At 40.7% G+C, this 12,082-nt stretch overlaps 1 protein-coding gene across 6 annotated transcripts in view; it reads left to right on the top strand.

Moving 5' to 3' along the window:
• The window catches only part of BBX (BBX, HMG-box containing), a 239,842-nt gene that overhangs the window by 179,081 nt on the left and 48,679 nt on the right, over positions 1 to 12,082 (top strand). For 5 of the 6 annotated variants that reach the window (XM_019525787.1, XM_019525788.1, XM_019525789.1 and 2 more), the window contains 5 exons: positions 654 to 734; positions 3,604 to 3,681; positions 5,467 to 6,397; positions 7,515 to 7,653; positions 10,587 to 10,735. In XM_019525787.1, the coding sequence (XP_019381332.1) occupies positions 654 to 734; positions 3,604 to 3,681; positions 5,467 to 6,397; positions 7,515 to 7,653; positions 10,587 to 10,735 (1,378 nt within the window). The remainder of the gene's footprint in view (positions 1 to 653; positions 735 to 3,603; positions 3,682 to 5,466; positions 6,398 to 7,514; positions 7,654 to 10,586; positions 10,736 to 12,082) is intronic. The other variant, XM_019525786.1, reaches the window with a different exon arrangement.

The following is a 12,082-nucleotide window of genomic DNA, read 5'->3' as shown; positions in this document are numbered from 1 at the left end:
CTACATAAGTGATGATAACAGTCATTCTGATTCTTCTTTCAAACAGTCAGAATGATCTTATCGCTATGTTACCCGCAATAGTCCCAAAGCAGTTACCAAAGCAGATGGCTCATAGTGTCTGCTGATCCTGAGCACTGCATTTAATGAAGGGTTTGGTAAACTTTTATCTTAAAAAAATAAACCAAAACAGTCATCAAACCCAAGTAACAGCCTTTCCCTTTAGCTAGCCATTTGGAAAGGTTTCTCAAGACTTCCAGTATAACGTCATTCAACCGTTGCCTGCTTCTTCTAAGTAATACATTTTTGCAGCTCCCTCCAATAGTTGCATGAAGCCTGTTACACAGAAAAACCTGCAGTCGCAATGTGTTGACTATGGAGGTTAAAAATGAGGTTAGCAACCCTAGAGCCTGATTCAGAACCAAGTTATATACCTGTTGATGCTCTGTTGACCTTAATAGAAATTAAATCTATACTTATATCCTGCCTGAGTAGGGGTACTTACTTGAACTATGGCACATAAGAATATAGTATCCTATATTTATCCAACCCATCTGTAATATCATAATAACAGCTGATGGTTTCAGCCTTTTAGCCTCCCTGTCTTTCCCCAGAGAGACTCATCTACTTTTCTCTTCTGTTTGTTTACAACACAGATCTCATCAAATACTTCACAGTTGGCGAGTCCTGAGTCAGGGAAGCACTGTGGCAAGTCAGCGCTCTTCCAGTTGGCAGAGGTAAGGATCCAGTTGTCATCACGGTGTGCATATACTTGCATATTTTCCAAAAAGTACCGGTTACACAGGTTAGTGTAGTGCCAGAGTCAGTTTCAGAAACAAGAAAAAAAAGCTGCTAAATAGTAACACAGATAATAAATGTTGCCAGTAGAGGCCCCTGAGGCATACATGCATGGTAAATGTAAAAAAATCCTTGGAGACCGTAATGAAAAGGTAAGATTCCTCCTCCCAAAAAACTAATCGCATAACCCAGACAAAAATAATGCTCATAGAGTAACTATAAGAAGAAAAAATATGGGTCATTTGTGAGTAAGTGTAGAGGCCCTGATACAAGAAAGCATGTAAACACTTGTTTAAATTGCATCGTCTAAACATGGGAAATGCTTACCTGAACTGGGGCCCAGCATTGGAAACTGGGGGGGAGGGGTATGTGTAGCATGTGGAAGGCTACCAATTAGTACGCTAACTTTGAAGATAAAATGTTAACATAGATCAGTAAACGGCAGTAGCTGGTATAGCGAGCAGTGCCTACTAGAGTGATCATAGTTAAGTGAAGCCAAGCCAGCTGTAAGAGAATGTGAACTTTGTAAACCCGAAGATCAAGTTAAATGTAATAAAACTGCACGAAGCAAAGGAAGGTGCTACTTCATCAGGCAGCATTGTATGTGTGATTTTAACATTCTACCACTTTGAAAATAGCCAGCCTGATTCCACCAGCACAGTTCTGGAATGATGTTGCTGCCAACTCCATCCTGAGGTTTGCACATCATTATTAGGCACAGATCTAATGCTACAGAGAAGTTTTATAAGGGAACACCTAGTCATAGGAAAGCCCACATGCTCGGCCACAGAAGCACAGCTTTGTTCCACAACTTGAAAGAGAGGACGAAGCTGAGTCTGCTAGAGAGGCGTATAGCTCGTTAAATCCACATCGTTGATTTTTCCTACAGTGGCTATTCAAATTAATACATGCAAGGCTAATTTAATCTACAAAATGAATGTAAAGGTTCTCAAGTCGGCTTACAAGAATGGCAAACATTCTGAAGGCATCATTCTGTGTTTATGTAGTGCAGCACATTAATGCCCATAGTCTTTTTGTTTTTGAGATCTCTGCAATGCATGCTCATAATTGAATGCAGAAAATATGAGCGATTTGGCTTAACTTTTGAGTTTCTTAACTTTTTAAATGAGCACTGGATGAGCAGTTCAAGGCATTAATTTGAAGCATCCCCAATAAGCTGTGTTGATATCCCCTGGAGTGAATCCCAGCATTGCAAGCTCAGCTGGCAGACATCTGTGTTGTGCCATTGTAACTCAAATCATTTTGTCGTATGCTCTAGAGAAGAGCAGACTTATTTTTGCCCTGCATTGTCAGCACAGAGTCCTGCGCTGTGAGAGAGCATCGCCAAAGTCCAAGGAGAAATTCAGTTTCACTGTAACTGACTTTCTTTGTTTGTCCTCTTTTATTTTTATGGATCTTAATCAACCGTTCAACTTCACTTTCAAGCTTAAAAAAAATATTCCTTGTGACAGTTTTCTGAGAGTACCAAAAATACACTTCGAATTTGGATTAAACCAAATGTGTGGCATCTCACTGGAGTCAGTTCAGTGATGCTGGTTTTACTACAGATCACTGATAGCCCTGGAAAGAGCACATGGGCAATACAGGCCCGAAAACTGACAACAGAGAGCAGAGTTCAGGTCCATTGTTCAATGTCTCTCAGTGATTTGGGAACTGAGTAAAAAGATATAGGCTCCTTGGGATGACAGCCTCCTTCAAAGAAGCGCTTTTGGTCTGTCTGTCCATCTCTCTCCTCTTTAGGGCAGCAGTGTGGTAGATTCTATGAAGTTATATTCATATACATTGAACAAATAAATGTTTCTAGTTAGGTTAGGAGGAGGGGACTGAATGAATAAAAAGCTTCCTGGCAGTAGAAGAGCTTTTCATAAAATGTAGACCCCCAATCTCTGAAGGTATAAATCCCATCACTAGCCACGGACTGGGAGTAAAGCCTGAGTAGCCATGTACAAGCCCTTGGGGCATAAAACCAATTATTGCTCAGGTCCTTGGATTAGTGGAAAGTAGGTTGTACCATAGGCTGGATACACACGTTCAAATAATCTGGGAGAATTTTCTCAAGTTTTTTCTCCTGATAGAAAAACATATCCAGCACATCATATATAGATATTCACTCTCATAGCAGAAACTCTCCTGGGAGTGATTTAACCCTAGTTGTTCCCAGGTTATTTGTCCTTTGTAGGGGCCATTTTTACTCTGGGAGAAAAAAAAAATCATCTGTACACCTGTGGTCTCTCCTGGGTGAACAGTGACTCTCCCAGGAAAAACTGAATGTCTATACAAGGCCTTGGTTGCCTTTTTCAGGACTTTTCACTAGGGCTGAACTCCCTGAAGCAACAAGGAGGATTCAAAGTAAAACCAATTCAAAGTAAAATGTGGACTTCAAAAACAGTTTGTCAGGTGTTTCATTGGCATAATCTGCCGCTGCCTCTTTGATTCCATTAGAATCAAATTACAAGGGCAAGGAAGCTTGTCCTTTATTACAGTCTTCTGTGAAAAGAAACCATAATTAATAAAAACCCAGAAACAGAAAGTAACTCTTACTGTCATTGCTGTGCCACTGACTGCAAAGTTTGCAGAATTCTCCCCTTTATAAATAACAGACACACAACCTTTGTATGAGTCATCGTTGCACAGTTCTACACTTTCTTCTTTCTCAATATTTAACTTTCCATGTGTGTCTTGGAAAGGGGAAGGAGATAATCCTTTTATAATCTTACGTTCAACATGCAGGAACCATGTATTGGTAAAATAATGGGTTTTTTTCACCCACCTTTGTTTCTGCTTTAGATTTCCTCAAGTACCTCCCATTCAGGCCCTTCTGACTTAAAGCAATGTGGAACATCAGCGTTGTTTCAGTTGGCAGAGGTAATATTAAAATACTGGTGATTAATTACCACTGGTGCAGTGGGGAGGAAAAGCTAATGATGCTGATTGCCAGAGTCTGGAAGGCAGAACAGTAGCACAGTCATAATTACATTGTTGTTTATAGAAGCATAAATTATCACTTGGGTGCAAAGAGTCGAGATTTCCCTAGACTAGCCATTAAGGCATAGGCTGTCTCTGCTTCTGAGTTAACAGATAAGAAGTCCAAATCCCTGATGACAAGGATTTTCTGATTTATATTAAAATCATTTTTGGGTTTTTTTACTTTTCTTTTTTGAATTACTGTCTTATTCAGATTAGAGCATTGTCATTGCAAACCTGTTTTAAAGTCATTAGTCACTTTCATTTATTTCTACTCTTCATGCAAATTGTTGTATCAGTGAGGAATGAATAACTCTGATTTCTAAAGGAGTTCTGTTATGATAACCTGCAGTTGACAACAGACTATCCTTTTGGGAGCAGCTAAAATGAATGGCCCTTCATAGAAACATTTATTTCTCTTGTCCCCAAACTTTTCTAAGCCTTCCAAATGATAAAGTCCACATGTTACAAGTTCATTTAGATCTGACAGCGTCCAAACCCCTTTTCATAACTCTGCCTCCTACAACAATCTAGGGCCTTCTCTACTAGTTTTTAGAAAAGGAACGAAATGTATGTAGCAGAAGTAGGAAAACTATGACAGAACATTTATGTTCCATAAACAGGATGTTTTGTAGATACGAGGTTGAGGTTTTCCAGGCTACCTTTGGGATTTGGAAAATCGCAGAACACATCTACCCTAGACCCAGTAGCATGGAGTAGAGACTGAGCAAGCCTGAAGCACAGTGTAAGAGGGCAGTTTGTGAAAGCTTGTAGTTTTTTGTCTCCCTTACTAGAGCTCTTCTGCGGACAGAACAAGGAAATTTGCTCTGCTATGGGCAGAGTTTGAATTACACTATGACTCTTGGGGGGGGTGGGGGCGGGGTCTGCAAACAAAATTAGACTGTTCATCACCTAATAAATTGGAGACCCCCCAGGTTATGATTTTCAAAGCTTACAGGTGGGCTTTTGTCTCTTATGGTGGGGCTTAGCTTCCCCCCAAAATCCCCTGTAATTCGAACTCTGACTATGTGTATCGCTCAGAAACGTGGTCTCCAAGGTTCTAATGTAATACTGTGTTTGAACAGACGTGTGACTGGGAGGGCTTTCCTGTGTTGTTGAAAAGAGATATAAAACTTTAGAAGGTTTTTTGCAGCTGGGGGGTTTGCTTTGTTTTTAGTTTGGCTTCGCAAATCAAATAAATAGAAAGCAATTCTAATATCTAGAGTTAGTGAAATTATTCTTCTTTTACTGGCCTCTGAAAGTGAGGACCAGAATTATATCTATGGACTTAGAATTTGTGGGGGACTTTGGAGGGCGGTTGAGTGCTTGTGTTACCTAGCTTATTGGCAGTGAGTTACTAAATGGTACCAATGTAGTTTGGCTAGTGTCTGTGCTGTGCTTTTCAAATTGTACAAAGGGAACATAGGTCCTCCTTCTGAGACCTCTGAAATCAATTGGAGTGTGTCTATTAGACTGCTAAAACATATAGGCCTCAATTCAGCATTTAAACATATACATATATATATATAACGTATTTACATGCATCCTGAAAAAGGGTTTGCTTTCCAAAATCAGGGTGTTTTGATAAATGCCTCTTTCTAACATTTCTGTGAATCTACGTAATTAAATGTGATAACTGGAATATTTGAGTGGTAGTGACTGTTTGTTTGTGTGTTTAAACTTTAGATGTGCCTTGCTACAGAGGCGGTAAATGTGAAAGATCCCGAGAAGGTGAAAGTGGAGACATCCGAGGATGTGAAAGTAGAAGCCCCAGAGGAAATGGGAGTGGAAGACCTGGAGAAGGCAAAAATAAAAGACTTGTGTAAAGTAAAAGCGAAAGAATGTGAAATAGTGAAAATGAAAGATCAGGAAGAGACAAAAAGTGAGGAGTCTGAGGTTACAAAATGTAGTCATTTTACTGATCCTGCAATGGACAGCAGTAACTTTGAGGGAGATGATAGCACAAATGCAAAAGATCACTCGTGTTGTTCTCAAGAGCTTTCCCTTGCTGAAATTAACATGCTAGGGCTGACCAAACCAGAAAAGATAAAGAAGAAAAAGAAAAAAAATAAGATGGACCGACACACCAATGAAAAATCCACCCCCAAGAAAGCTTGTAAAAAGAGACAGTCTTCTGAATCAGACATTGAAAGTGTAATTTATACTATTGAAGCAGTTGCGAAGGGGGACTGGGGAGCTGAGAGACTTGTTGAAATTCCCCGCAAAAAAGTCCGCCCTGCCTCAAACGTGAAGGGAAGCTTATTGGACACAAAGTCACCAAAGAAAAAAGTGAAATCAAAAGAGAAGAAAACATCAAAAGAAAAACCCATGGAGACTACCAAAGAATCAAAGCCTCCTGATTTTCTTAGTGTTACAGCCAACAAGGAGGTGCCTTGTGATGAGGTACCTGACAACATAAAAGTGGAACCATTAACCCCAACAGAAGAGGTGGTACCACAAAACTTACCAGGACAGGTCAAAACTGAGGACAGTGACTGTGTTAAAAAGATAGAAACCTGTGGCTCCAGGAAATCAGAGAGATCATGCAAAGGTGCTCTTTATAAAACTCTGGTGTCAGAGGGCATGCTCACATCCCTGCGTGCCAACGTGGACAGAGGTAGGAGATGCATTTATTTACAGTGTGAGGGTCTGAAGCAGCCTTCCCAGTCATTTTTAAGAAGGAGCTTGATAAGTTTATGAACAGATTAAATGATGGTATGGTTGCCTGAAAGGCTGGGAGGCCCTTGCCAGTCCTGTCTGCACAAATCAGAAACCATTAAGTAGACTGTGTGAAAACAACATCTTATGTTTGCCTTCCGTAAATCACATGCTGATTCATGACCACAAGTTTGTAATGCAACCAGCAACTTATTTAGTCCAGTTAATACATATACTATACTTACCTTTAATGCACTGTGAAAAAAATAATCTTTAAAGCATGTTTCACTATAGAAATGGTTAATCTGCTGAGAGATGTGGCCCAGGGCTTGAATTTTTTCCATAACACTGATCCCTGGCTCAGGAGTATTTGTTTTCTGTATGAAACAGCTCCTGTTAGTAATGGTTATGAATCCAGTTCTCATTCCTAAAAGGGACAGTTTGATTTTTCTGATATATATATTCCTGTCCCCAAATAATAAGCACAATAACAATAATAGAAGTAAGGGTTATAAATAATGTAAGATTCATTCCTTCTAGACGGGAACATGATCTCCTTGGGTACAAGTTTGCATATCTGTTACCTTTCAAGTTTCCAAGCTTTGCATCTTTGATGCCCAGCACAAGAAACTCCATTTGAGTGGAAGGTTATGTTTGAGTCTTAAAAGCATGACGTTTCATCAGAAGGGTACATATATAGGCATTTTTCAAGCGGCAAATATAAACGAATAATCTGAATTGCCAAATGAAGAAGAGAAACACCTTGGGTTTATATTTGTTTTGTTAGTTTTAAATCTATGAAACCCTTTTCTCCTTTGTCTATCTACTTAGAAGTCCTATGGCTTAGCAGAAGGTTCCCAAAATGGGCATCTTCTGAGGGAGTAAATGCTGGATAAATCAAGTTGCTAGTAAGCAATCTTGTTATCTTAAGCTAGCACTGGTTCCTTTGAGAAGAATATGGAAACTCGATCAATAGATATTTCACTATTCGATGTGTATACAGGCTTCTTGTGAGCCCCCTGCACTGTGACTCATTTTCTGTGAGGAAAATCAAAATCCCTCTTCCTGCTTTCTAGGCAAACGAAGCTCAGGAAAAGGCAACTCCTCAGATCACGAAGGATGCTGGAATGAAGAAAATTGGGCATTTTCCCAAAGTGGGACAAGTGGGAACAAGAAGCTGAAAAGGTCTAGGCCAAAAGAAGAATTCATTCTAGGGTAAGCTGACGAACCTTACATGAAAAAAGTTTTTCACAAATGGGATTTGTTTCCAATCTGTTCTTAGGGCTAGGGGGATAGATTTGGTAGTTGGGCAGCTCTGGATAATTGTGTACATTTTGCTAGGAAACAGCATGGCCAGGAGCCAGATGCTTCTGAGTCAAGGTCTTCATTCTCATTCAGCTATCTTTGACCAGCAGTTTTCAAAATGGCCTCTGAACTTTCCAAATTTTAGATATTCTGGGCCTGTTAAAGGGCATAGAGCTCTCACAACTGTAGTTAATGTCAGTGGGAGCTGTGGAGTACCCAGCGGCTTAGAAAGTGAGGCCCCATATGTCTCAAACCAGATACTTGGATATAGAGAGCACTTCTGAACTTCCCAGCCATTGTCTTTTTGAGCCTTGTCCTGTTTCCTTGTTGATTTTAAAGTAATGCAATTCCATTGAAATTTACTTATCATTTACTCTGATATAAACAAATGATTTTGTTTTAAACTGGGTGATGATGATGATTATTTCCCTATTTCTAAAATGGATACAATATCTGCTAGTAAGGAGGGGGCCTGCAAGTAAGTTAGATTTTTTCAGAGCATTTTAGAAACTAAATTTAAAATTCTGTGCAGGTTTTAAACCATAACATCCATAAAGCACCAGACTGGTAGATGGTAGTCTCAAAAAGAGATTATTCTGCAAGGCTCCTTTCTTTTTTTCCCCTTTTAAACAGTGTTCTAACACTGCCAAGCAAATAATTTTGCAATTATAGAGGTAAATACATAAAATAAAAAGGAAGAGAGGATAAGGCAATGGAATAAATCAGAAAAAGTAATAGTTTGATTTTAATGCATTTACAAAGGTACCTAGAAGTGGCACTCATGAATAGCAATTCTTCTCATAGTATTAACAGATTTATATACCTTCAGGCATAGTGGTAAAAAATCTGTTTAATCATTCATACTTTTTTGCAAATCCTTGGAGATTTCTAATTGTCTGAGTTCAGGGTGGGGAAATTGAATAAAGAAGGTGTAGATTTTCTCAGTGCTTTAAGCTTAAAGTTGTAATGGGCTTCTTTTGTATAGTCTTTTCCATTGTCTGGTGCATCTGAAATTTAGTTGAAACCTACTTTATTACAAGAATATTAACTTATTTTAAATCTCCAAATGTTCTTTTTCTCTGGAATAGTCTCAGCAAACCCAGCAAATTAAACACTGCACTTCGCTTGTTTTCAGTATTTTGTGTTCTGTTCAATGATACAGAGGTTTTACAGCTATGTTCTATCAAAAGCTTTCAAAGAATTTCCAATTTTTAAATTAAATTTAACATGCGGATCAGATAATCTCATGAAAATTGGGACTGTTGCATCTCAGTTCACTTAAAAACATGGATGTAAACTATTTATTCCAAGTTGCTAGGCAAAAAAAATTGCAAATGTAATTGTCATGTACATCTATTTGGATAGTGATGATATGTTTGGTAATAATTTATCTCCGGATTCAGCAAGGTCATTCGCAAATATTTTTCAACAAACTTTACTTGAACTAATAGTGACTTCTATCATATATCTTTGGAATAATAAAAATATTCCTCCCATAGGCAGGCAAAAGAGTCACCATGAAACGAAAAACAGATGTAATGATCACTGTTCCACTCTGAACATCAGAAGATCAGATACCTAACAAAATATATAAAATGATTACAGGGCCAAGTAAAATGAGATCGATTTGAGAGTTTTGCTACTCATAATGAATGCTTCATTTTAAGAGCGGTTTCAAAGAACACTGAAAAACACACACATTTTGTTTTCTCTTTGATCTCTTTATCATTCTACTTCACATAACAGATTGATTATGATGAGCAGAAACCGGTTGAATATAGAGGTGCATTGATATATCAGTCCATATTGTATTGGCACCGATAAAAGGAAAATTGAGATTATTAGCAATTGACATTTTTTTGGCCATTGTGGCTATTAATGTCACCAGTAAATGCTGTGCGCATGCACACAGCCATAGAATGCACATGGCCAGGAATGCATTTGGGCAGCTTGGAGAGCAGCATCCAGCTGGTAAATCTATGGGGTGGAAGGGACATGAGGTGGGGGCAGATCAAGGCTCCCACAGTGAGGGAGGGCATGGGGCTGGGACAGGGATGGGTGCTGCTCAGCTGGGGTGGAGCTGCAAGTAGCTTTTTGGCAGGAGGCGGCTCCTGCTGCTGGACACACTCTGGTGGCAGATGTGGAAGGGCCCCCCCAGATGTGTTTGCAGAGCACGGGTAGGCTGCTCACTGCAGGCTCATGGCTGGGGGGTGCACCAGCCTCTTCCCAGCAGGAGAGCTGGGCCGGGGCTATGCTTGGGGCAGGCAGAGGTAGGGCTGGTGAAGGCGGCACTGGGAGGGAGGTTTATGTGGGAGCTACAGCAAATTTTGGGGTGGCTATAGCCCACTCCATAGCCCCCTCTCCCCAGCACTGCCCCCACCCACCCTGAGCACAGCCCTCTCACTGGGAAGAAGCTGGCGCAGCCCCTGGCCTCGAGCCCACAGCAGGCAGCCCACCCTTTCCCCACACACAAATCCAGGGGACATATGCTCCCTGTGCCTCCCCATGCCCCGCTGTACCCTGGCTGAGCAACACCTGCCCCTGCCCCATGCTCTCCCTCACCATGGAGGCCTCGATCTCCCACACACTTGTTGGTGGGACACTGCTCTCCAAGCTGCCGGGCTGCATATCAGCAATTGGATCAGTATCAGCTGACATGGCTGGTTAATAAGCAGCCATCGGTCTTAGACAAAGAAATCCTTATCTTTGCACCCCTGGTTGAATACTTGACACCTATACAAAAATATTAGTTACAAGTATTGAAGTTTTACTGAACTCTAGTACCCATCCCAGAAAATTTTTTAACTCTACCTATCTGAACCCCTGAACTCTTCTTCCTTTAGCTTAGCAAAGCTGGAAGAAGAATTTGAAAAGAAATTCAACAGCCTCCCTCAGTACAGTCCAGTTACGTTTGACCGGAAAAGTGCATCTGTTCCAAGGAAAAAGAAGAAGGTTGGAAGCTACTCAGCAGAACAACCAAAATCCAACAAAGGTAAGATGTTTCTGTGTTTATATTCAGTAACTGCTGCTGTGTGCTCATCACAGAAGTTGTTCCATTTTTACCTCCTTATATACACTTACAGGTGAGGCATATGAAGTCAAAATAGCTCTCTTCAGAAGCACAGAGTTGGTTTACATCACTTTTCAGTGTTCACTATTGTTTTCTGTTTGAAGAATTCACCTGGAAAGTTATGCATGCTGCATTTCTGCAGTTCTGGCTGTTTTTAATACCAGTACTGAATAGAACTGATGGGGAAGTTTTCGGCAAAAGTTTTTCATTTAAAAAAATGTGGATTTATTGAAATAGGCAGTTTCCATGATCTGTTTCTATTTCAATAAATGTTCCTGTTTACAAGATTTCATGTATTAAATATGGGAGAAAAAGGCTGAACATCTGTACACTTGTGGCTTCTCCTGGGAGAGCAGCAGTTCTTGCAGGACTCTGTATGAGTCCTCTACATAAACCATCTTAGCCAAGTGTTTATCTAACCTGCTCTTAAAAATAATTTCCAATTATGGGGATGCCACGCCCTCTCTAGGTGACCTTCCGGTGCTTAACTACTCTGATAGTTAGAAAGTTCTCCCTAATATCCAACCTGAATTTCCTTTCTTGCAACTTCAGATGATTCGTTTCTTGCTCTGTCCTTTGCAGTTACAGATTCACTATTCTTTTTATATCCACTTTCCTTGTATTTAGAGACTGTTCTCAAATTTCCTGTCATCTTGTCTCCAGACTAAGTAATCCCAATTCTTCAAATGTTTCCTCGTGAAAAGGAGTGATTTACCAGTAAGTCTGTTGTTCTGATGGGCTTAGGCAGTAAGATGGTGATAACAGATGAAACGCAAATAACTTTTCATCAGCTATTGTACAGAGGTGCACTGAAACATTGGTCCCATTTTGGATTGCCACTGATATAACGAAAATTGACTATCGGCAGTCGGCGTTTTTAGACTGATGTAGCTGATAATGCCACTGATAAATGCCCCAAATATGTACAGCCACAGCATGCAGGCAGCCAGGAGCAGAGCCCAGCAGTGTAGAGAGCAGCCGAGTCTGGCTAGTAAGTCTGTGAGGAAAGGGACATGGAGGGGAGGGCAGATTGAGGCCCTAGTGGTGAGAGAGGGAGTGGGGCTGGGGCAAGGGCAAGAGCTGCACAGCTGGGGTGGGGCATGGGACAGAGTCATGAGCAGCTCATTGGCGGGAGATGGTGGCTCTCACTGCTACACGCACCCCAGGAGAGGCTGGGGGGCATGTCCCCATATCTGTTCACAGGGCAGAGGCAGGCTGCACCTGCAGGCTGGGGCTCAGGGCAGGCAGTGATGGTGCTGGCAACGGGAG

Source organism: Gavialis gangeticus, unplaced genomic scaffold (genome assembly GCF_001723915.1).
Source record: "Gavialis gangeticus isolate Ggan-Ray unplaced genomic scaffold, GavGan_comp1, whole genome shotgun sequence".
Classification (NCBI taxonomy): Eukaryota; Metazoa; Chordata; order Crocodylia; family Gavialidae; genus Gavialis; species Gavialis gangeticus.
The sequence above is the reverse complement of the archived record's forward strand: the minus strand, read 5'-3'. Positions and strand labels throughout refer to the sequence as shown.